The sequence below is a fragment of the Macaca thibetana genome, chromosome 7 (genome assembly GCF_024542745.1).
Source record: "Macaca thibetana thibetana isolate TM-01 chromosome 7, ASM2454274v1, whole genome shotgun sequence".
Taxonomy (NCBI): domain Eukaryota; kingdom Metazoa; phylum Chordata; class Mammalia; order Primates; family Cercopithecidae; genus Macaca; species Macaca thibetana.
In genome coordinates this window covers 121443611-121470174 of record NC_065584.1, presented here as the reverse complement: position 1 = coordinate 121470174, position 26564 = coordinate 121443611, and the positions used below count along the sequence as shown (strand labels likewise).

At 39.8% G+C, this 26564-nt stretch overlaps 1 protein-coding gene across 7 annotated transcripts in view; it reads left to right on the top strand.

The window, feature by feature from the left end:
- The window catches only part of MEIS2 (Meis homeobox 2), a 211320-nt gene that overhangs the window by 43147 nt on the left and 141609 nt on the right, over window positions 1-26564 (top strand). For all 7 annotated transcript variants that reach the window (XM_050798576.1, XM_050798575.1, XM_050798582.1 and 4 more), the window contains one exon: window positions 21061-21206. In XM_050798576.1, the coding sequence (XP_050654533.1) occupies window positions 21061-21206 (146 nt within the window). The remainder of the gene's footprint in view (window positions 1-21060; window positions 21207-26564) is intronic.

Below are 26564 nucleotides of genomic sequence, written 5' to 3'. Positions count from 1 at the left end.
AACTGTTCTGTTCATTGGATCAGCACTCTGAGGAGGCAGGTGGAATTGTAGGAAGTTTTCATTGACTCTCCCGAGCAACTAAGGACGCCACGAGAGATTCTTCTCAGTTTGAACTTTATCAGGGTCTACGCTTAATCAATAGAGTATTGGAAAAAGAATTAATTACTAAAGCAGAATAAAACAGCTGCATTTTAAACTAAGGATCCATCAATTCAGTAATCTTTCAGTTACAGGCTAGGTGCCGTGAGGATTTGACTCCATGTAATGAGGAACCCGGGGAGTTTCCTCATGAACAGGCTGGGAATTCACATTAGCCTGTTTCAGCTATTTGTCATTAGTACAACGCGTTTCTCCTCACCTGCATTACAATTTGTATCTTATGTACTGTGGAACCCACGAAATTCCCACATTCATGGGAGGGAGGGCCTTAAGGCGGAAATCATTGTCACCCTGAGAAAGAGTCTTTAACCTAGCTCGGCCTCTTTATTCTGGAAGCTGCCGCGGGAGCGGTTCGGAGCTGGACCCTGCTCCATTGTGCCCAGGGTGGGGGTCAGGGCCCCCGCCTGTTGAAGACACACTGGTTTGAACCCAGCCTGGAAATGTTTCATCTATAATTTCCATAATGGTGGATTTCAAGGAGGGCTGAGGAGGGTTATGGGAGATGAATTAGGTTTTTAGTGAGCTCATTAGGAAGCCAAACAGAGTTGAGACACAAGGCGGTGAGCGGGACTGTAATCAGTTCTGCTCGCTTTGTTCCCTGCCTTCGGGACATGTTTCGAAAACTTTCTGGCGGGGGCTGAGGAGCCGGTGCTCAGGCGAAGCTGCCGTCCTGGTGGCTGACTTGTTGATTTGTAAACCTCTTAATTCATTTTTTTTGTTCAATTTAATCTTTTCTTTCTGAAGGAAAATTAGTTGAATGTTAGCCCTCTTTGCACTATTCACCTCTTAAATTATGCTCATTTTGAAGAGCTTGTTATGCCTGAATAAACATGAAATGACTTGGCATTTTCCCATCAGAGGCACACCCATTTTAACACCATGTATTTACCATTCCTGGAAATGTCTCATTAACTTCTGAAAATCTGCGAGCATGATATTTTGGGCTACTGTAACACACCTCTTGGCAGTCACAGAAGGCAGTTTGGTTAATGCCTCATAATATCCATTTTTATTCTCAACATGAAGAAAGACTCTCTATAGAAAATTGATGCAGTTTGCTCTGCTAATTTTCATGCTCATTCCAATTAATTTAACATGACCCAGATTTTCTTCCTCGGGCTCATCCTGACTAATTAGTAAAGCAACACCTAGAACAAGTTATGTTTAATAACATTGAGGAACACTAGTTGTGAGTGATTTTGATGCTAATAAAGATATTCACTGATGGGACAGATATTTTATGTCAATTATGGTATGTAATTTAGAAGTCCCAATGTGCTGCTTGGCGTATGGAAAGGCTAGCAAATCACTACGGGAGATAATAGTGTTTTTAAGACTTCCGCAGCACCTAAATAACCACTGGGACCAATTACTTTATTTTTTGTGGTAGAACTAGCAGGATTGTTAACTGATTCCATGGTAATGAAAGGGGTGGAGCTGTTGCATTACAAACCTGACCCATATTCACCAGGGCCGAGCTTTCAGTACTTAGTGAACCTTAGCGAGAAAAGAAAAGCAATCAGGGGCACCAGAAAGCAGCATTTGTTCAAGGAGAAGGAGTGGTTTCTCCACCTCTGTGGTTGGCGTTCTTTTATCACATTTTTGTCAGTGAGATGAATCAATCTTACTGCATACAGCAAGGTTGAAGGTGGTGGTGGCTGTGGCAGTGGTGGAAGGTTTCCAAAGTCGAGTAATGTTGTTTAATGTTGAGAGCTCTCCACATTCTCATGAGGAAAACAGTTGAAAGTGAGGCTCTAGGAAGTGGGGGGAAAAAAACCACACACACAGGGAAGAATTATATTTATTACATTTTTAACAAGTATTTCATCAGTGCCTATGATGTGCTAGGCACCGTTCTATGTGCTAGGAGTGAGGAGAGTTGGGAAAAACCCAGTCCCTGTCCCCAGGATGCTTACGTTCATAGTCAGTGTAAATTTCCTATTGTCTTAAGTTGATCGTCCTCAAAATCTTGGCATGAATTACTCAATAGGGTATAGAAATGTTATGAGGTTTTATAGGAGAATGGGAAATTCCGGACTGATGGACTCTGAAGTCTCAGAGATAGCCATCACAGGATGCAGTCAATTGATGTGAACCCTGTTTCTGCCACTGTTACCTGTAAGACCTTGGGCAAATTGCTCCACATCTCTAAGCTTTAGTTTCTTCATGTGGAAGATGTCAACCCTCATAGAATGATGAGAATTAAACAAAGGAATTCATATAAAGTGTTTAGCAGAGTGTCTGAAATAGAGTAAGTGCTCAATAAATATTATTTTGTATTAATGCTGTCGTTATTGTAGAAAACACTTAGAGTGAAAATTTCTCCAGGGGCATATAATAGAATGTAAGCTAATCATTTCTCAATGCTAATTACTGTCGTTGAAATTTGAAATTAGAATTGACAGGAATACTTCCTTTTTCTAAATATCACCAACAGGCTTCTTTCTACATCCCGCTTTAAAAACACACAAAGTTATGCTGGGCACGGTGGCTCAGCCTATAATCTTAGCACTTTGAGGCTGAGACAGGAGGATCACTTGAGCTCACAAGTTGGAGACAAGCCTGGGCAACATAGGGAGATGCCATCGCTACAGAAACGTTTTAAAAATCAGCTGGGTGTGGTGGCACATGCTTATAGTACCAGTTATTCAGGGGGCTGAGGTGGGAGGATCGCTTGAGCCTGGGAAGTTGAGGCTGTGGGGAGCTGTGATCATTCCACTGCAGTCCAGCCTGGGCAACAGAGACCCTGTCTCAAAAAACAAAACAAAACAAAAAACAGTTAAAAACATGCAGTCTGCCCACCTCCTGATTTTTCATTGGCAAGTTTTCTACGTGTAAAATCAGTGACCTCTCATAGGTCGGGGCTTCCATTCTTAGAATTTATTTCTACTTTATCTTTTTCGTCTGGTCAATATGGAAAGAGAATATAATTGAAGGAGTTTGTGGGAATGAGGCTAGACATAAAAAACAAGCAAATTGAAAAACAGAAAAAGCAAAAGAAAAGCCTTATTACAATTGCTAGTAAAGCTGGAAATAACGCTTTATGGAATTGCCATTTTGGTGGATCAAAAATGGTCAAATATTAGTGATTTCAGCTGGTTCAGCCTAATACTATCCTACACCATAAGTAATGGAAAGTGCTACAAGCAAGGCAAGACGTTAGGAAAACATTAACCTCACTTGCTTTATCTGTTAAATGGGGACAATAGTCTACGCCCCTGTACTTGGTTGTGGTAATCCATAATTGAAAAGAATTGAGAGCTGAAAAACTATTATATAGATATGAGGTATTTTTATCCAAGATCACATGTTTCAAAGTTTAGAATGTGAGTCTCACAATAACTAGTTCACTAGTCATCTTCCTATTATGTCTTGTGGTTGATGTGTAGAGGATATCAACTTCATCTCCCACCAGAATAATATGTCAACTACAGAAAAACTAGATATCTTAGTGGAACTTCTATAGATTTTAAAATATATTTTCAAAATGAAAAAGTTCTCTAGGTTATATAGTTGTTTTCACATGTTTGGTCATTTAAATAATATAACACTTTTGGGAACTCCAAATTTGCTTTGGAATCTTTGAACCTTCACACACAGTATGACTCACAATATAAATAGTTGAGGAAGTCATTACCAACTTTAGTAGATGTGCATGAGGTAAATCGGACAGTTACGTTTTAACTGTGCCAAGACCCTCTGTTAGGAAGAGTTTTACAGCCATGAAGTGAAGTTGGCCCCTCTCCAGTGATTACTGACTGGTGGTAGAAATTGTGTTCTACTGGGTCAGCGATGAATTCCTCACTCAAATGGTGTCGAGTCAGCCAGTTTTTAATTTGTTATCTTCTCAAGAGTGCATTCGCCGACTTTATCACTGAGAAGAATGACTCCCTAGCCTAGTGTGATCAAGATCCGGAAATTTGCTGTATCAGCATATTAAGGTTGGACTGCTATTTGATTGGTAGCTCTTAGATCTGATCTTACAGCAAAGACGTTACTTCTGTCATAGGCTGGTTTACCACAGGTACATGAATAAACCCACTGAGAAAGCAAACCCCTTCCTTTCTTTCCTGGGAAAAGGTTGAACAACTTTTCCTCTCAAACAAAAACCTTTACAGTTCCTGTTGTATTAGCTAACAGGGTCTGAATAAAGCCATATTGGTGCCCTTCGAGTTGTCTTTCTTCATGACAGAGAATGGGGATATGTCGTGGCAAACTAATAATTACATGGCTTTCAGCTCCTCACCTTTCTAGGAGAAAAAGATGGATGGCAATCAGGTATGAAAATGTTTCCCACTTAGTAGTAGCACACCTGACCCTTTGCTTTTGTGCCGTTTGAGATATGAGTTGTGGAAGAATAAGGAAGACATTTGTATAAAGCAAATATATTTTTCAACCAGTGGTGACTCTCTTTTCATTTTTCTTATGTGAATGGGAAAGAAGGAAGGAAAAAGAGAATGAAATGGAACTAACCTTTATTGATTATCTAATATGTGCCAAATGTCACACATCTCAAAAGTCAGATGGATCACTCGACCATAATTGGCCAATAGTAAGTGACTACTTATCCAGGTTCAAAGCCTTAAGGCATTGTTTGCCCTGCCTCTCACCCACCCTTTAAAAATATGAGTTCCATTTCTGTATGGGAATAGAGTCTGTGTGGTGAGTAGAGAGCATGAACTTGAGTTCAGGATTTAGAATTCAAGACCCAGCTGCATTATCAACTAGACACATGACTTTAGGCGAGTTTCTTAACCTGTCCAGCTTCAGTTTCTGCTTATATTAAATAGGCATTACAATACCAAACTCTGAACTGTCCTGTGGTTGAGATAAAGCCTGCCGAAACTGGCATGTAGTAGACGCTCCACAAATGTTACTTCTGTTTCATCTTTATATGGTGGATTCAGGGGTTTATCTGAAGGCATGGAGCTGGCTGGCAAGGGCTAATGTTATTTCTATATTTTCCATTAATTCTTCATCTTGAGAGTACTCAGTCTTTCATGAATGATGTGGTTTTCCTCTGAAATTGTCTAAGATCTCCAGTGTGGTGTGAGATCTTCTTTTACTTAGTAGGAATGGGTTAAGACTGAATTTCCTGAAAGTTTTAAAAAGTAATTTATTAAGAATTACTTTTATTACCTTTCAAGTTATTATCGGTATTTTATTTTTTTGCAACTTGGATAGTTCTTCGTTAACCATATATCTTATAATGAGGTTTGAACAATGGAGATATTTTTTGGTAAAATCTGCTAAGTGCGTTCTGACCACTCACCTTACATCTTTATGAAGTTAAAGAAAATTGTATCAGTCAACACATTCATAAATATCATGTTGAGCTTCTCCTCACAGCTTCTTTCAAGAGCTGCCCCAAATCATTCAGAACTTTGCTGCAATTACTGGGAGAATTCCCACTCCAGCATCTCTGTATTGAATGCTATACTTTCCACCAAAATGTGTTTTATGCCAAATAACAGGTTTTTGATGATTTAACTATGATTTGCTTATTATTTTTATGAACTTTACTGAGGTATAATTTACATACAAAAATTGCACCCATTTAAAGTATACAATTTAATAAGTTTTGGCAGTTGTATACACTTATGAGACCAGCACCATAATCATGATACTACACCATTCCATCATTACCCCAAAATTTCCTTATACCCCTTTTAATCACTCCCTCCCTCTATATGTGTCCTCAAGTAACCACTGATCTGCTTTTGGTCATTATGTATAAGTTTGCATTTTCTACAGTTTAATATATTTGAAATCATACAGTGTGTGACCTTTTGTGTGTGGCTTTCTCCATTTAGCATGATTTCAAAATGTACCACGCTGGGTGTATCAGTAGTTTATTCCTTTCTATTGCTGAGTAGTATTTCAGTATGTGGATATACCACAGTTTGTTTATCCATTCAGACTGGTTCGTTTTAAGAAAAGAAATAACTAACATTTATTGATGCACCTTTGCTATTTCAGGTACTGCGTGAGGCTAGATGTTGTGTATGAAGTCCTTAACTTTGTTAATAAGTATAAAGCATTGGGTACAAAGTGGAGACACAATAAGTAATAGCTCTTTCTCATGATTTCATTTAATTTTGTATGGTTAACCTGTCAGGTATATGTAATTTTTCCCATTTCACAGATGAGGAAATTGAGGTTCAGAGGGTTAATCTCTTGACTGAAGTGATACTCAACCAATAAGGAATAGATCTGGGGCTGGTCCAAGTGCAGTGGTGTTTACAACTAATTGATTAAAACCAGTCACAGGTTTCTTCATTTCTTCTTCACTCACACTCTTTCACTTTGACTAGTCTTAAAAAATATAAATAAGAAGCCAGGCGCGGTGGCTCACGCCTGTAATCCCAGCACCTTGGGAGGCTGAAGCGGGTGGATCTACCGAAGTCGGGAGTTCGAGACCAACATGGAGAAACCCCATCTGTACTAAAAATACAAAATTAGCCGGGTGTGGTGGCACATGCCTGTAATCCCAGCTACTCGGGAGGCTGAGGCAGGAGAATCCCTTGAACCTGGGAGTCAAAGGTTGCGGTGAGCCGAGGTCAAGCCATTGCACTGCAGCCTGGGCAACAAGAGCGAAACTCCATCTCAAAAAAAACCCCAAATATATATATATATGAACTAGATCTGAAAATTCAACACAAGATCTGTTTCATTCCAAAACTTGTGCTTCTTCCATCACATCGCCATTTCCCCCCATGAGTATGTGCTTCTGTGTCTATGTGAGGAGGAAGTGGAGAGGCAGGGTGGAGGGACAAGGACTGCATCGGAAGCCAGTCTCCAGTGTACAAACGAAGTAGTACAGCTGCCCACAGAAATAGAAAAATATCAGATATTTAGAAAAGTATGTAGGATACTCTTCCAAATGTAGGGCCCCTATTGTTTATTGTCTGTTTCAATAAAGTTGCTTCTTCCATGGAGTGTATCTTACAAGTTAATGCCTTTGAAATTTATGACACGTCAACTCTATGGCCAATTTACAACTCTTAGCGACAAACATTCTAGATAGTTTCTGTTTCCAAATTTTAGATATAAACCCACAAGGCATAAAAGCGTATTCCAAGAAATAAGAGAGCCCTCCATCCATTCCTTCAATAAAAGCCCAGGCACAAACTATACCCATAACTTATACAAAGTTTTAAGAATATGAGAAAAAGAGATATGGTTTTTGACTTGAAGAAGCTTTCATTAATTGGGTAGAAATGTAGTCGTGGGGTGTGTGTGTGTGTATCTGTTTGTGGAAGTATTCTGGAGTTCTGAGTGTTAATGTAAGCCTTGGAAGAGCAAATATTTGGGCTAGGGTTCTGCTGTGATGCAATAGAATTGAGAGTGGAGAAGGATTAATTTTAGTATGAAAGTCAATATACATTCTATAATGCATATCTTTGTAATATAAACAGCATAATATCTATCTCAAATGTTTTCAAGTACATATGTTTGTCCACAGGCAGGGTGCTAAGACAATATTAGTAAGTGGCCTTGAAATCACATTGTTTTGAAGTAATTCAGAAAAGATTATGGATACTTTCAAGTTCAACTACTAGGCTTTTATATTTCTTCCAGCATGCTTGTTTGTAGTGGGAGGTCAAAATCTGTTTTTGCTTTTTTTTATAAAAAAAAAAAAAAGGCCAGGTGCTATAATCCCAGCACTTTGGGAGGCCGAGGTGCATGAATTGCCTCAGCTCAGGAGTTCAAAACCAGCATGACCAACATGGTAAAGCCCCATCTGTACTAAAAATACAAAAAATTAGCCAGGCATGGTGGTACACACCTGTAGTCCCAACTACTCGGGAGGCTGAGGCACAAGACTCGCTTGAACCCAGGAGGCAGAGGTTGCAACGAGTTGAGATTGAGCCACTGCCCTCCAGCCTTGAGACTCTGTCTCCAAAAAAGCAAAAACAAAAACAAAAACACAACTTTATTGAGATATAATTCACATACTACGCAATTCGTCCCTAAAATCTTATAATTCAGTGGTTTTAATATATTCACAAAGTTGTTCAATCATCAACAGAGCCAATTTTAGGACATTTTCATCACCCCCAAAGAAACCTCACACCCATCATTTCCATTTTCCATGTACTTTATAGGGCCTCAGGGTCTGCTGTTCTTTACTGAATAGGCTATATGAATGATGATAAACTTGTGCTATCTTAGATTATTCTTATTAAGTAGCCACATTATTTGTTTCTCTAGGGCTATTAATGTATATGTAGCAGATATTCGTTTGCATTCTATTACAAAACATATCTGCTTGGTCTCAAATAATGACACTACATTTATTTAAAGCAATCATCATAAATGGAATATCTGAATGCATCATTGCTACCTTTAAAGTGCTAGCAATTTAATTTATAAGCTTCTTAAACAAAAATTCAAAGTTTGATTAGGAAACTCTATTGTATAAAAATATTATTTGAAAAAAATGTTCAAAATATAGTTTTCTAATAGTTAACAGATGTCTTCCAAATTTGATGTGCTAATGGTTTAAAAAGTATTCACCTAAAACCAGTTATCAACTCCATAATACTATTGTTCATTTTTTCTATAGGTAACTATCACTAGCTTCCTAAAAACTTCGTAAAGGGCATGTTGATATGTATCTCTAGCTAGTTATCTTAGTTAACATTATTATTATAGAGATGGCTATCTTTTAAGATAAAGAGTTATTGTGGGGTTTTTTTGCACTATTTAACAATGCCAGTTTCAAAGTTGCACTTTTATTAAAATATTCTTTTGTTTTCATTTTACAATAGCTGGCAAAGTGGAAGAAATATTCAAAACATATTTTTTGTTGTTCCGCTCTTTGAAATGATATCTGCTGATATAAATTCACAGAGCAATACCATCTTAAGAATTAAGATTGCTCAACCATTTTATGTTATAAAAATATATTGTCTTATTTTTGTTTTAGATAGCAAATTTGATAATGAAGTAAAAACTCTTAAAAATGGAATGAAATAATTTCTGTTACAGATAGAACTTTGCTTTTTTGTTATTTCTTGCAACAAATTTTATTATTGGTAATTATTTAGTTGACATTTAATGTTTCATTTAATATTAAAGTATGATAAAAGAGACAATAAGTTAGAAAATCCTTTAGTTATTATTGATCTACACTAAAACATATAATATAGGTTTAATGTAGTTAATACATTCTTGGAAGCAGACTAATTATATGCTAGTTTTAGTTTAAAATGTTAAAAATGTGTTTTATATAAATGGCCTTTTGTAGGAAATTCTTTTTGCAAATATAAAGGCCATATCTTTACTTGAAAGACCTGTGGATTCGGAGATGTTAGCCAGCCATCTTTACTAAAACACTTCACAACGCTAAAAATAGTCCACTTCAGTTAAATATGGATATTTTAAAAAAGAAAATCCCAGTTAGACTGCAACAGAAGGACATTTTGTGTGACAATATTTTGCATGATTAAAAATTTAAACAGAATAACAGCTATTTATATTTACAGTTACATGAGAGTAATTACTAAAGCAGACAAAATACTTAGAGCATAATTTAATAATGTTTTCCTCTAGCAAAGGTGCCAAAATTGTTATTTGCATAATTTTCACAATTTGTACGGAAACATAGCTAAGTGAAATTGGGAAGACACATTTCTCCGACCACCTTTTTTCTTCTGTAGGAGATGTGGGAATGAGACTCATATATCATAACAACTCATTTTTGTATACTTTTCCATAAAAACCATGACCCTTGTGTCAAACTATTAGGTGAAAGAGATGGGATCCATTCATACTTTCTCTTTTAGGGTCTTTATTTCAATGGCCAGCCTCAGCCCAACTTCAAGGCTCCTAATTATAACATTTACCGGTTCAAAGATTAACCTCCTGAGAGGGGCATTCTGGGCTCTTGGTAACTTGATCAGGTTGGTCTTCTCTTGGTCTCTCTCTCTCTTTCTGGTTCTTTGTATCACAGGAGGGAAATGATGGTATCTGGCACATTCCTAGGATGACTTGAAGATAGCAGCCTTCTGTGTTTAGGGCTGAAAGATTGTGAACTCTGTTAGCTGAAATGCCACTCTAGGGAGGTGAACAGAACATTAAAAAAGCCTTAGCTGTAGGTAGTGTAGTGCAAGTAGAGTCAAATTTGAGAGCTGGGACTTGAGTGGACATTTGTCCCTGCTTTCTACCTTAATAAAATCTGAGTGTTAACTGTGGAAAGGGGCATTTGAGAGATCACTAAAAATGAATCATTAGAGTGCCCAGAAGAGCTTTATTATGATGTACTGTGAATAACTTCAGAACATACTCTGTACTTTTATATGTGCTTATCAGGTAACTGAGTAACAAGTACATTCTTTTATCCTGCACCACAGAGATTAAGCAATCTGCTGAATTATAATGGCAGAGGAATATGCTTTTCTACTAGAGTCAGTCAGTATCCTTTAGAGAATTCAATGGGAGACTTAGGAGAATAGATATCCTTTCTTAAAATATTTTAAAATTGGTAAGCTATATATATATCTATTTCAAATGACAATGAATTTTATATATATATATTATTTTTTTTTAATGAGAATAACCACATTTAGTGAAGAATAGGCTAAAAGTGTTGGAAGCTTTCATTCTCTTCTGCTATAAAGGATTAGAGTGTTCCAGTCAATAAACAAAGCCATTTTATGGTTCCTAACGGGTAAATTGAGGGGACTGATTTGGTCAAGGACCAGTATGAGGATGTTTCTGTTCAACAGTTAACAGGATTCAACATGATATGGAAAATACAGGCGTGCAAAACTATACTACGACACTCACATTGCCAGCTAAAGCCTAAAACACAGCCACATTTACATATGTGTCCATCTGTCTGTTTTTACACTTTATTTTTCCAACCAGTGGGTGAAGTGGTTTTCATCCAAGCTGCAGTCTGAATTTTTTTTTTCACCCACCACTTTCCATTATATCATATAGATGCATATTTTAAAGTGCATGTTATTTGTCTCTGGACGCACATTTGCACAGCCTTGGCTGGGTTTTCCTTTCTCTTCTGGAAGGTTAGCTCATCTCTGCAGGCCTGTCTGCTTTGCAGCTGCCTGTACCAGCCAGGTTGTCTCAGGATCCCTGAGTTAGTGAACAGTTTGTTGCCTTCTCCAGGTTGTAGAAATCTCCCATCACAGGGAAGAGTGGAGCTGCAGCGGCCACAGTCTGGGCTGGCCAAGCCAGTGAGAATGGAAGTGCTTTCGGTCTCTTCAGTGGAGAGCCTGCGTAAATCCTGTGTAAATAGAGGGAGGATAACAAAGAATGAGCCCCTGCAGCTCTGAGCATTTGGAGCCATTTGGGGCTGAATTTGCTAAATGCTGCTTATACCGCCTGAAAAGTTGAAGAGAAAGGAGCATAAAATCCCCTCTTTTTTTCCCTTTCTGCTCATACCCCGGGGGGAGGGTGTTCAGGACCAGGGAAGCCTGAGGTAAGCCGATGAAGACTTGTTTTTTCAGTGCTCTTTTGAGTGTGAAAAAGGTGGCCTGGGTCACTGTCCTCTCTTTAATGTCGGAAAACCCACACAGTTAGTAAATGTTGCATGTAAACGAAAGCATTTCATCTCTTCTGCTTCCCTCCATGCTAGTGGGCCATGAACTAGTCACTTGAAAAATCACAGAAAAATTTCACTTTAACATGTCCAGACAGTTAAGCACAGCAGGAGAGTAAAAGAGATCAGTAATTAGCAGGTCTCACTGCTGGCCCCTCATCCTCCCCATGTTTCTGGGTCTACAGCCCCCTCCCCCCAGCTGATCTGATGTGGAAAAAAGGTAAATTGCGTGTAGAAAAAAAATTTACTTTGCTGATGGTTTTTAGAAAGCAAGTTTTGCAAGGCTGTATTCTAAAGCAGAATTAGGCAAAAGCAGCTTCTTCTTCTTCTTCTTTTTTTTTTTTTTTTAAATCTCATTTGAAATCCTGATGCAGGTTTCTCAGTGGGATGCCCTAAATTAAACCCCTGGAAGGTAGTCCCTGACAACCGCTGAAAGAAAATACCTTTTGGCTCTTAGTATGGTGTAATCCTGTTTTCAAAGTACTATATTTAAGAGGAAAAAGGCGTAAAGAAGTGATGACGGAAAATTAGTCTATAAAAATACTGTGTTGCAGTTCCATTACTACATTATTCTTCATTTTTAACTGTAACGTTTCTGAATAACCCAAACAAGCTGGGTAGTGGGCAGTCCCCTCTCTCCTAGCACTCTCTCTTCCATGTTGGCATAGGGCAGAGTTGAGATGGAGCACCATTTTTATAAGCAGTATATGACGTGTGTCTCACATCTTCTCTGCGTATATGCACAGAGTGAAACACTGGGTGGGATATAACCTAGTGTCCATAGGGCAGGGAGAGTGGAGGGAGGGAACCTAAGGCTTGGTGACTACTAGAAGCCAGGGGATCTCTTTCCTGAGCACTTTCTTCAAAGCAGTTTGTTCTCCTCAGGTTCTAATTAATATATCTAGAGGCTTTTGCTATCAATCTGTGCATTTCACTAGCATTTGAGTGTTTACTCTTTCTCAGGGCTTGGGAATCAGAAATGCAAAAGCTCACAGACAGACAAACTAGTAAAAGCTCACAGACAGACAAACTAGTAAACAGATAAAGTGCAAGAAGAAAAGTAAATAACAAAGGTAAGAGCAAACTGCTGAAGAAGTAGGGAGCATAGTACACTAGCTCTGTTAATGGCAGCTGGGGAAAGCTTTATGAAGGAGATTCCTTTTTCTCTGAGTTTTAAAGGTTGAATAGGAGTTTGCTAGTAAAGAAGAATGGGAAAGGAGGAAGGAAAAATGAAGAGAAAGGGCATTCAAGGCCGATAGGAAGGATTACAGGTATGGAATCTTGAAAGATCCCTTGGTTCAGAAAAGTCTTTAAAATTCAGCAGATGTTTCTGCTTCAAAATCATATTTAACTTGAGCTTTAGATCCACAGGAAATAATCATAAGCCTGTAGATAAAGGGTAGGCTCATACTGGATATACTCATCTGTGTAAAAATTATGAGACGCTTGTTTCTTGGTTCATATTTAATTTTAAATGTACTGTCATCCAGTGTCTCTCTGGAACATAAATGTGAACATACAGGGCCTCTCTCTTGGCATTTATTTCCTTAGCAGTGAGGGCAAATCCAGAATTTAGCTTCACCCTTCACATCTTCTTCTCCCAGCAGCTTGAGGAGAGGAATGTAGAGGAGGTGAGCATGGGCTTTGGAGGACAAGTGCTACTCTGCCACTTTCTGTGTGGCCTTTGACAAGTTATCTAATCTCTTTGAGTCTCAGTTTTCTTATCTGTACAATGGAGATGATAGTAGTTATTTTATTCGTTTGTTGTGAAGATTAAATAACGACTGGAACATTACAAGTGCCCAATGGAAGTTACTTGTGGTAATGATCATAATGAAAGTGACAACAGTGTGGATGAAGAAGAGATGGGCCAGGCGCGGTGGCTCATGCCTGTAATACCAACACTTTGGGAGACCGAGGTGAGCAGATCACGAGGTCAAGAGATGGTGACCATCCTGGCCAGCATGGTGAAACCTCGTCTCTACTAAAAATACAAAAATTAACAGGGTGTGGTGGTGGGCGCCTGTATTCTTAGCTACTCGGGAGGCTGAAGCAGGAGAATCGCTTGAACCAGGGAGGTGGAGGTTACAGTGAGCCGAGATTGCATCACTGCACTCCAGCCTGGCAACAGCACGAGACTCTATCTCAAAAAAAAAAAAAAAAAAAAAAAAAAGAGGGAACGGTGTTCTAGAGAGAGAACTGGTACTGAAAACTCCTATAAACTATAGAAATTTGCCTATGTATATGTATATATGTATCTGACTATAGGCAAAAACATTAAGTTCATCTACAAATATATTTCAATAATTGTGCACAAATCGATGAAGCATTTTAAACAGTGACAATTTAATTTATATAAATTTAGGTTTAAAATAGCATATAACACATATAAATATCTTTATATTCATAAATATACCTACTTCCTGGCAATGGGTTGTCTGCAAGATATCAATATTGGTATCTGTCTACCTATATTTGTGTATGTATAAAATTAGCGAACTTACATTGTGCAAAATTAAAATGTTAGTGAATATGGTAAATTTCTGTTGCTACAAAAAGAAACAGAAAAAAGGTCTTGTTCCTCCAGATGAGTTATCATTCTTTATTTACTTAACATATATTTTGTATGAACATATTTAACGATTAAACCTGGTCTAGAACTAGGGAGAAATGTGACAATTAAATAATGTACCTCAAGTTCCCTAAAAAAAGTACAAGTACTGTTAACCCAATACATATTAATTTGTTTTATTTCTCTGAAGAGACAAGGCTGAGAAGTCAGTTTTAGGTATTCGTTTGACAGTGTGCCAAATGTCACAGAAACATTGTTCTATCTTTTAAAAAGTGACTTTAAAGGATGTGAATATACCATTGTAATCCCAGTTCTATGAAATGTTTAACTGTACTGTACAGTGAGGACATCAAAGTCCATGAGATCCTACTTCATGGACAGTAGGCTTCAAATATTGGTAGCATCTCTGGGTTCTGAGGGTCAGTCCAGTGCTGTCCATGTCAGAGTCTTCACTTGGACTGTGTTAAACCAGTTATGAAACTTCTGGGTCTCAAGAACTCTTGCTGTACTGAATATAATTAAAGCTCTTGTAGGAACTGGCTGACTTCTGGAGAAGAGTTTGCACGTTTCTATTTGAAGCCAACTTGGACCAGGTCTACCTCAGTCCCAACCCCAGGGCCCCAGAACTAATCTGTTCTCTGTGCTTAGACCTTTTCCTGTAGAATCAAACATTGTTCAGATCTGCCATTGATAACAGTGTTCAGACAAGGTGATGCTTTGAAAAGTAAAAGATAATTGACAATGTTAATGTGAGAATACCAGTGGCGGTAGCACTGACTTGAAGTTGCCATGCCTGGACTCCAGTTTGTCCTTGAGGATGTGTAGCTGTGGCATCTTGGGCAAGGATTTAATCTCCTGGCTTCAGTTTCCTCAATGGTAAATGTCAGTTTTGGCGGGGATGGGGTAAGTGGAGGAAGATGGACTAGGACTGTCTTGGTTGTTGCACTGTTTTTCTGATAGGACGAGGAGAAAGAAGGCCGCATCTCTGTGGTATCAGACTCATCATAGCACATCGTCATTGCTTTTATCATTTTTTCATTCCAAATCATGTGCTTGATATTCAAAATATCGATAGATTGTTGGTTAAATGGAATAAAGTAATATGCCAAACAATGAAGTAGCATCTTTTTGCCTGGATGGTTGATTTTTTTTTCCTTTCTTTTTGAGATAGGGTCTCACTCTGCTGCCCAGGCGAGAGTACAGTGGTGTAATCACTGCCCACTGCAGCCTCGAACTCTTGGGATCAAGCCGTCCTCCCACCCCAAGCTGCGGTGTTCACCACCATGCCTGGCTCATTTTTTGTAGAGAGAGGGTCTCACTATGTTGCCCAGGTTGGTCTCAAATTCCCGAGCTCTAGCAATCCTCCCAAACAGGCCTCCCAAAGTGCTGGGATTACAGGCATGAGCCACCATGCCAAGCCTGCCTAGGTAGTTTTGTTGTTGTTGTTGTTGTTGTTGTTGTTTTGAGACAGAGTCTCGCTCTGTCTCCTAGGCTGGAGTGCAGTGGCGCGATCTCTGCTCACGGCAACCTCTGTCGCCTCCCGGGTTCGCACCATTCTCCTGCCTCAGCCTCCAGAGAGGCTGGGACTACAGGCGCCTGCCACCGCACCCAGCTAATTTTTTTTTTGTATTTTTAGTAGAGACGGGGTTTCACCGTTGTTCACCAGGGTGCTCTAGATCGCCTGAACTTGTCATCCACCCACCTCGGCCTCCCAAAGTGCTGGGATTACAGGCGTGAGCCACCGCGCCCGGCCTAGGTAGTTTTTATGACCATGAATTTTATGAATGAGAATTTTCTTTTCTTTTTTTTAATCTTTTTTTAAAAATCTTTTCGTAATCCTAGGTGAAGACCTGGGATTACAGGTGTGCACCACTACATTTGACTGATTTTTGTATTTTTTGTAGAGACGGGGTTTCACTTATATTGCCCAGGCTGGTCTCGAACTCCTGGGCTCAGGTAATTCACCTACCTCAGCCTCCCAAATTGTTGGGATTACAGGTGTGAGCCACGGCACCCAGTCTTGATAGAATTTAGTATCAATCATCTGAGGATCCTCTCACAGTGTGCCGATGTCCTTCCTTGATTCAGTGGATACCCAGCTATGCATATGGGTACTTGCCTGCACCCAGATGCCGATGGTATCCCAGGATTTAACTTCCTGCAGTTAGACACTCTCATTATTGCTCTTTTAAGTAGGTGTGTGCTGGAGCTACCCACCAGAGCAGTGTCCTGCTCTGAGCATAATCTGCTCAGCTAAGGAAAGCATGTGTGACTTCCTTGAGAGCATAGGTATAAATCCAGCTAGAGATGCTCTCAAAATGCTTCAGAGTCTTAAGACAGGAGGAGGACCCAGGGATTAGATTCAGGCCTTCAGACAACAACAAAGGAGGACAGCAAACCAAGGGGATGCTCTCTGTGCTTTATGGCAGTGGTCCTCGAGCTGGAGTGGGCATCAGACCCCCTTGCAGGGATTATTAACAGGGCCCCGCTCCTAGAGTTTCAGATTCAGTGGGTCTCAGCTAAGACTGAGAATTTGCATTTCTCACAATTTTTCAGCTAGTGCCAATGCAAAGAGCCAATGTTCTATAGCTTCTTTCTCTCTGTTTAACACTTACTACCAGAAGACTAGGATGGGGATTTAGAACACAGTGAATAAGGCCCAGGCCAGATTGCAGTTACTCACCATGACCGCTAACCTCATTCATGGGAGTAAAGTAGAATTTTAACTACCTACCTCTTCCTGAGGCTGCATCTCATTTCTATTTAGATAATCTAGTCAGTGGCTTCCCAAAGCCAGTTAAAGCACCAGTGCTATGCTGATTGCCTAAGCAAACACGAGGAATTGTCGAAATTACAAATTCCTTTTGCCAGCCCTAGGACATTTTGAATCAGTAGGTCTGGGATGAGGCCTGGGGACCTGTGTTTTTAACAATCTCCTCTGATCATTTAATCCACTTCCGATTTATCTGTCCACAGGCCTTGAGTCTTCCTTTCCATGGTCACACACAATATGTTTCACTAATGCACATTTATTTACCCAAAACTTAGACTATGCCCTTGGTCAAGGGATTAGCAACCTTTCAAAAGGAGCATGCCCAGTATTTCTTTATGTAGCTCTTCATCATCAGAGGCGTCAGTGCTGGTGGAATGGCCTTTGGTTTAGCTCTGCAGAAAAGCCCTGTGGGTACTGAGCTCTTCAAAGAAGCTCTGTTCCCGGCATGTTTAGAAGTTACTGTGTGCACACAGGTAACTCACTCAGCTGTTCCAAAGGAACAAGACCTTCACCCTTTAGATATATAATGTGTACAGTTGCCCCACCATGGGGGTTGGTAAAAAGTGGGGAGGGCACTTGCAAAAGCTCATTGATAAGCTCAGTCATTTACTCACCCAACTGACAATCACTGGTTATCTGCTCTGAGTCAGGCATGGAGGTATCTTCTCATAATCAAAAGATAAGCCATAAACAGTTCCTGCCCTCAAGGATTCCACAATTTTGAATCCTAACTTCAGATGCTATCTCCTTACCTCATTTGGCACGTGCATTTGTGCTGGTATACATACCTTTTTCCAGCACATAAACTCATTTGGCACATGTGCCAAGGATTGCCAACTATCTTATACACACAACCACACACACACACACACACACACAGCCTTAAAAGAAAAAAACACCAATATCCATGTTGAGTTACTAACTCTAGCATCAGCTGCAACATTTTATTTTAGGTTGCAGTTCACACAGTTGTCTTTCAAAAATTTTCTTTATGCTGTTGTTGGTTCTCTGTGCTGGAGTTGGTCCACAGTCCATTGGAGGAAAAAACAATTGTGTTTATTGTTGTGTTTGGGAGAGGAAAATTCCTCTTTTTATAGAGGTATAAACATATATTAGTTTAAAATTTTGTGTCTAGTATCTAGTCATTAATACAAAACTAGACACATTATTGTTTATAATTATTTGTTACACTGGATCTAAATTCAAATATTTTACATTTATATACAACGGGTTGCTTTATATTAAAATTTATGTGATGCTCCTGTCTTCTCCAGTTTAAGTCAGTCATCAAAGGATGCTCAATCTAGCTATATTTTTTTTTGAGCTAAATATAGTGAATCATATAGTTTGAAGGTGTTACCAGCCCTCTTTGCTTTTAAGAAAGAAAAAATGCGCTATGGAAATGCTGTCTCTCATTTTTAAGGTCATTGATTGGGTTAAAAAGGCAAATGAGTTTTTTCGTTGAACTTCCTTCAATTAAGCCATTAACCTTTTAAAATAAGTGCATTCAAAAATCTATCAAAAAAAGCTAAATGAGATTTTAACAAAATCCTGACAATTTCAGCTTAAACATATACACAGAAACCATATGTGCTTAGAAAGAAATATATACACACAGGCATTGTTTACAGAGTGTGTTTTTATATTTGGAAGACATTGAAGGAAGAGCTATTCCATACATACATTATCTGAAATGTACATTCAGATAGCCTACATAGATTTCATATTAACAGACAAAGATATCTTTATCCATGGTAGGTAGACAGACAGACTGACTGACTTCAAACTTGCACTTGCAGTGTGGATTTTTTTCCCTCATCTCCGGGTACTGCTTTTCAAAATCGCCTCAGGCTACAGAACAGCACCTCAGATCCCCAAGGCCCACTGCCTGGCTCCTAATAGCCACTCTCCATCTGTGTCACATGAACAGCTGATGAGATCGCGCCAGTGTCTGTATTTTGGAGAGCACATCCACCCAGGTTAAAATGCTAGGGTTGCCAAGGAGCAGTCAGAAGCCATTAGTGTGGGTGAGAATTTGCCTTGCAGCAGTTCCTTGGCATGGTGGAAAGCGTGTGCACGTGTCCCTGCATGAGCTTGGGTGTGCTTGTATGTGTGTGTGTCTCCTTGTCCAGGCGACACCCTGGTGTACATGGGTGTGCAGGGAGGATGCCAGATGAAAACTAGACTCTGTATATCCAGTATAGAAAGAGTCAAACGCCTTTTGTTTCGCTGTCTACTGATTCGTTCTTTGACTATATGGGGTCCCCCCCTTTTATTTTTATCATAACAGAAGGCAAAGAAAAAGAGAACAGCAACTTCGGGGTCATGCTCTAGTGTTTGGGCAGATGGAAGGGAGCTGCTTTGCCTTGGGGCAGGGTGGTTGTAATGAAGTGGCCTGTCAGTCTGTAAATAGTGAGGGTCATCTCTTCCATGTGATGGAGGGGATCGCATTGCAGTGAAAATGGAAATGTCAATAAAATTAATCTGCCAGCTCTTTGCTGTGGCTTTTCTGCTTCTCTGGTCAAAGAAGGTTGAGGGTTTCTTGGCAAGAAAGGAAAAGAACAGGTACAGGGAAGCCCACAGAGCAGACCCAGAAGTTAGAAGGCAAGTGGCCCAGTGGGCGGGATGGCTGTGCTGTAGCACAGTCCGAGAGGAGGGAGCACGTCTGGGAAGGAGCTGGTGGCTCTCTAGTATTCCTCAGAAAGCTACAGAGCATCCAGCTCAGGCTACATTGAGCACAGAGTTTATTGTTTTAGGCTTTCTTGGACAAGGTTTTTACTTAGCATGGGATTTATGGCATTTACTGCTAATGAATGTCTATTCTTAAATTACAAAAACCCCCATCTCAGTGCAATTCCCAGATGTCCTTCCAGGACCCTGGCTTCTTAAACACCAGCAGGGAGCATAAACTCTCCACTTCTCTGTTTTCCTCTTTCGTGTGGCTTCAGGCTAATGATGTGCAAGGAAAACACAGCCATCTAGAAAGCCCCAGTGCTGTCCCCGTATTCTTCATTTATTTTGCATTTGATTATGCCACAAGTCGGATCTTGTTTCTTTCCTTTTTTTAAAGTTATTAGTTCAAATATTAATGTAGGGATATGGCATATATTGCTGCTCTTGATTGATGCCTTCCCCAAAACAGGAAGACGTGCTCGTATGAATTTTAAGAAAGTAGGGGTCCTGCAATGCCTTGCCAGAAGAGTTTTTCAGATACATAATTTAGATGCCCTCCAGGCAGGCTTTCAAGGCATTTTTGCCGGAGGGCAAGAAAAAATAACTATGACTGTTAAAAGTAAATGATTTTTGCTAATGCACAATTAATGCCAGAGAAAAGCACAGAAGAGAAAGATGTTGATAGAAACTTCTGATTAAGTGAGCACCGTACCTTGATGTGTATCTTTTTTTTTTCCATGATAATGATCAGTGGTGCAGAGAGCTAAAAAGTTTTCATGTCATGCAAATGCCGAGTGCAGGGTCATATGAGAAGTGCGCGAATGTGCGTGCTTAGGAGGTGACAGCTCTAGGAGGGGCAGAGCAGGCAGTGCGTTATGTGCAATGAACAGTGACACAGTTACTGTCACCTATGCAGGCAGCCTAGAATATATAGACTACAGAACATTTAACTTGATTACCCTACAGTATGTGTTCACTCTGGGCATGGGGATGCGTTTCCACTGAATGGGTTTTCTGATGGCGTTTTCCCACATTGGATTCCATAATTGACAAAGAGCTACTGCACTGTGTCAAGTGCACAATTATAATTGAATTAATGATATGGGCAAGTGTGAGACACACAAAATTAACATTTGAAGAGGCCTGGTTTAATTTTGTCTTTTACATATTTGTGTCTCCAATTATACTTTAATGAAAGAGAATATACCCGCTTAATGGATTTCTTTCAACAAGCTTAGCTGAGCTCATCATTAGCTGCACTTGTGGTTGGCACCCTTGCGATGTTTTCTCTAATGTATTTTTATTTCTTTCTACTAGGGGATGGTTTAGACAACAGTGTAGCTTCACCTGGTACAGGTGACGATGATGATCCGGATAAGGACAAAAAACGCCAGAAGAAAAGAGGCATTTTCCCCAAAGTAGCAACAAATATCATGAGAGCATGGCTCTTCCAGCATCTCACAGTAAGTCAAGATGAAAGAGAAAAAAAAATAGTGTTTGTTGTTTTGCTAGCAAGTTATACGGTCTCACACAGAATTTTTTTTAAACTAAGGTGCCTATTTTCTTATTCTTGAAATCTGATGACTAACAGAGTAGTTAAGTTTTTTTTTTTTTTTTAAATCAACTATTACCATCCAAAGAACACCCTCTAGAAAGTAGCAGGTTTTTAAGAAGCCGGGAATGGACTTTATTTAAAATGATCTAAGACCCTAAACAGCATATATAAGTAAATTTGTTATTTATGCTAAAAGTGTGAGAGCAACTTCAGATAATGCAAAGCAACCAAGGGAAATGGCTGTAAGGAGCTTACAAATCCATAAACATTGCTGATTACACTATTAACGAAAGCCGTCTCCTCTAGGAGGCAAAAAAAAAAAAAAAAAAAAAAAAAAAAAAGCACCTTGCCACGTGCATGTCCAAGCTCACAGTATCAGGTGCAGCTTTAATTGCTGAAGCAGTTTACAAATATATCATGTATTTATATGACAAATTCAGAAGGGTTATAGGTGCTATAATGCCTTTGTTTGCAAGGTGGACATTAAAGATTCTTTTTTAGCTGCTCAAGTCCATTATCTTAAAAGCTAACCATATTCACTTCTGGAAACGGTTTTACTATGTGCGACATTTTAAAAGTACCAATTTATCTTTATCTTCCTGTTTGCGATCCTTGTATGTGTGGATACATACTGTTGACTCTAAGACTCTCATGACCAAAAAAACACAATATATTTTTACAGAGAAACTGGGCATGCTTATATTTTACTGTTCATTTGGAAATTCTGGGAAACCAGTAAAAATTTCAGAGGATGCTTCTTGCTATAATATTGTTTTCAGGCCATTCATTTAGGCTAATACTTAAAAATAGAGTAACACATTGAAAGCTGAAGGTCTTCTTTGATTATCCAACTTGTGTGTTGCCATGCTGAATGACATTAGTTACAGTGTCACGGGTCCAGGACAAGGTTCCACTTTTATTTATGGTGGTGGTGGCTGATCTGCTCTTCTTGCAGAGCTGCAAAGGGCAAGGGGTGGAGCGGTGGTGGGGAGGGAAAAGTGATAGATTCACATTCCTAAATCGGCCATTTTGATGTAAGGACATTAGTAGCAAACTAAGGTGTATCGATCCGGCCTGTGGTGTCAGGATTAGCTGGGAGAACCAACGAGGCTGCCGTGGTAGTGGTTATTCTTGCCTTGCAGCTATGGCCATTTCAAAGGTCAGGGCCCTGTACTGACTCGGCTCAGAGGAATTAGACAGAACATGCGGTCTCTGGGCTGATTACTTAACCAAAGACAAAATAATGAGTCCTAAGCAAATACTGACTAATTGAAAGGGCTGTAAATCCATTACATATTGGTCAGGGATAATCAGGAGTATTTAATCACTTTTATCTATTCAGGAGCACTGAAGCTGCAACAGCAAAGCCCTGAACCTTGCCATGTGGTTATTATTCTCATCATTATCAAAATTACTTCACAGCTGTTCTTTGCTACATCACCTCAGCTGGAGATTTACTAACCTGTAAAATGTTTTTAATTTGGAAGTCGAGTGAGTGTGAGGGGAGGGGTTTCTCATTTTTAAATGAAGGTTGGTTTGGTTCGAGTAGCAACTAAGAAAGGCAGTGTAGCTGCGGATGACAGGCCAGCTGCCTTCTCCTGACCAGCTCACCTGTTTGGTTCGCTCCCTCTGTCTTCCTCCATGCTTGGTCTTTCTTGGTCGAAAATAAACACTTCAACAGCTGCTTTCCAAGCAAACAGCTACGTGTGTTTTCAACCTCTCTGTCATCAAAACCCATGTCAGAGGACAGTAGAACCTTAGAGAATGCAGCTGCTCCGTTTATAGATGAGGAAACACACACCCAGAAAGGGGAGTTACTAGCTGAAGGTCAAGCTGAGACAAGGACCCAAGCCTTCCAAGCCGCCGACTCTGCGATTTTTCCACATTACAATGACTTTGCCAAAATGACGATCACCTTTACCAGTTGCATAGACATCTCACAGTCTCCACCATCAATACGCTCAGTCACAGGGGAGAAATACGGAGAAGGCAAGTGCTGTTTTCTTTTCTTGTTTTGAAAGCTCCGTGCTACCCCAACCTTTCCAAATATAGAAAGCCTTACACCTGTGTTTCATGAGTCGAATCTCACGTGGGGAGTGTCAGCAGCCCTTGATGCCTTATCTCCCACCTCCCTGGCCAGGACAGAACCCAGCATGCACCATGGCCACAGACTGAGAGTTGTGGGTGGCCGGTTATTTCTGGGCACTTGTTGTAACTCTGCTGTGCTGCGAACCAACGGTAAGGGCTTGTACTCACCTCGAGAGTGCTTTCATCTGGTTGAATGTATGCAAGGCTTTGTGCAGAATTCTCTGTCCAACTCTAATTTTTAATGACTGCCTGTCCTCGGGTGGGGAGAGAGGACTCAAAGAGCCTAAGCTGGGGGAGTTGGGAAGTCTGCATTCACGCTCCGTGATCCTCTGTACTGGCCGAACCTCAGTTAAGTCCATTCAGTTCCCTGGACCTTCTGTTTCCCCGTTTTTCAAATGAGAGGGACGCGTTGCAGGATGGATCACCTCCTTTCCCATGCTCCTGGCTTTTGGTTCTGCTCAAGGACATTTAGTCAGAGCAATGCCCTGTCCCAGCCTCATGGGTCATTCTTTCCTCTCTTTTCCCCTTTCTCGTTGCTTTTGCTTTTCACTAAGTGCTTTATTTCTCTCCTGACCTTCACAACATGCCCCTTTCATTACTTTCTCCCACTGGCTTTGTCTCCCATCTTTCTCTCGGTGCCGCTCCCCTGCCTTTTCTGCACCTCCCTGGTAGCTTTAGGAAATTCTCCTCTGCTTGCTCTTTGAAAATGTTTTCCTTCTTCATCCACACTTCACCCCACTGCAGAGAAGAGGTTCAGTAACTTTGATGAGAATGGTCCTGTAAAACTTTTACTTTCCAATCTTTAATGAGCTGAAAGATTTACTCAGCTGTAATTCTGAGCTCAGAAACCAAGAATAGAGACCCCTAACTAGCGACATGTTAATTTAGATTTCTTTTCTTACATGCACTAACAGGCATGAGGAAGTCCTTGGAACTGGAGATGCCCCACTATATTTTTCTGTCATTTAATTAATTTCAACTTTCAAAGTGAAATGTTGGCTCTAGCTCCCTGAAAGTAGATGCAGTCTAAATTATTATTTCATGTAAATTTCTTTACAAGTGCATGATTCAATATGCATTTCTCCATTATTAGTCTCTTTAACATTATTTCAAACTGGTTTGTTCCCTTTTGTGCAGTGTGACCTGTTCTTGTATTACAATAATCCCCGATGTACCCTTTTTTCTTTCTTTTTTAAAAAAGAAGCTAATTGAATTATCTCATTATTTTAATTTGTTAAGCAAATGTATTTTGCATCTCAGGATGTGTTCTTAAAGAAGGGGGCTGCTGAGGCTTTGCCCCCTGAATGGGCCATTGGCCCATTTTGACATTCATGCATTCATTAACTAGCAGAACATAAAAGAACTCTGGTTGTATTTTTTTTTCCCAAACACCCAACCAGCGTGGAGCAACTTTTCCCAATAAGCCACAGGGGTCTTTCTACATATGTTCTCAACTGCAAGCTATTGTCACCTATTCTGAATACCTCAAAAGGCCCAGAGGTGGAAAAAAACCTACCTCCACAAAGGCCAACTGTAGCAATTGTGAAGTCTTAGTCTCAATATGACAAAAATCATTCACCCTCAGTTTTCTTGGAAGAACAAGTTCCACTCCAACTGTAACAGTTCAAACAATCTCTCAAATTCCTTTGCACCACCAGCTTTAGGGGAAAAGGTAACAAACTCGCACTAATTGATTACGCTGAGGAAAATATTTAAACAAAGTCCAGAGTGGCATTTAAAAAAATCGAGTGATTTGATAAACGGTTTCCATAGTCAGAATTAAGCATTCTGAATTTGCTTCGTCTGGGGCTAAATATTCATAATTAGCCTCAAATTTTTAGTTTCTGACTACCTATTTTCAAAATGCCCCTTAGAAAAATCCCCTCTAAAAAAATTCACAATAATTTTAACAAAATAAATCTGTCTGTCTATATATTTTTAGAAATTCAACTAGCAAAAAACTTTGTGTATACCATTACCCTCTTCCGTTGGTTGATGGCTCTGCCTAACTTCTCAAGCTAAGAAATTCCGTGAAGATTGAAGAAAGAATCTCTTGGAAATGTGTGTGCCTTTGCTGGAAAGTACCCAGTGGCAAAACGAACAAACAAACAGACAAAAACTTAGGGAAATCCTAGAGAAGTACATTGCTTTTGCTAGCACATGGAGATTATGATATCATAAAAGTAAGCCTGCCATTACAACTGTTTTTATTTGACTTCAAAGATAAAGAAAGAAACAGCAAGCAATAATACCCAGGCTGACGGTTTATTCATAACCATGAAAAAACTCCTCCACGCCAAGAAGCCCTTAGTGTGCTCAATTAGGCCCTTGGGCACCTCCACTTGCCACCTTCAAGAGCTCCTCCAGTTGTGCTGCAAATAATATATTTGATCATGGAATAGAAACAGGAAGTGCTCACATACAAAGACACTGCTTGCTCATACCAGTTTCTGACTGAAGGTCTTCTTATTTGAAAACATAGGGATAAAGCTCACACTTAGGAGATGTGGGACTTCTTTCAAAGATGTGTGTTACAGAATCAGAGGCAAATTTTACTTTTAAAAGTGACATAAGCCGAGGCGGGAGGATCGCTTGGGAGTTTGACACCAGCCTGGGCAACATAATGAGATCCCATCTCTACAAACCAATAAAAATTTAGCCGGGTGTGGTGCACCCATGCCCGGTGGTCCCCGCTACTCAGAAGGCCAAGGTGGGAAGATCATTTGAGCCCAGGAGTTTGAGGTTGCAGTGAGCTAGGATGGAACCACTGCACTCCAGCGTAAGCAACAGAATGAAACCCAGCCACACACAAAAAAAGTGATACAATATTATGTATGCAGCCGCCTTGAAACTACAGATTCTAAAACGTCTGCCTTTCGTTCATGACAAAGATATGTCCCCTCTTCATACCTCCGGGGGTTGGGGAGACGGATGAAGCCCACCTCTCAGGTGTTTACTCATTTTACTGCTTGCCTATTACAATCTGTCTTATGGGATTTTGTAAAGGCCTGGGTTTGGTAATAAAAATGGGCTGTAAAGGATATCATCCTACAGAGACAGTGCACCCAAGTTATAAGTATATTCAGTTCCATGTTATGGTAGAGAAACCTGTCTCTCCACTGAATTCCTCAAGACCATATGACAGTAAACTTAGTCATCTTAAATTTGTTATTGTAAT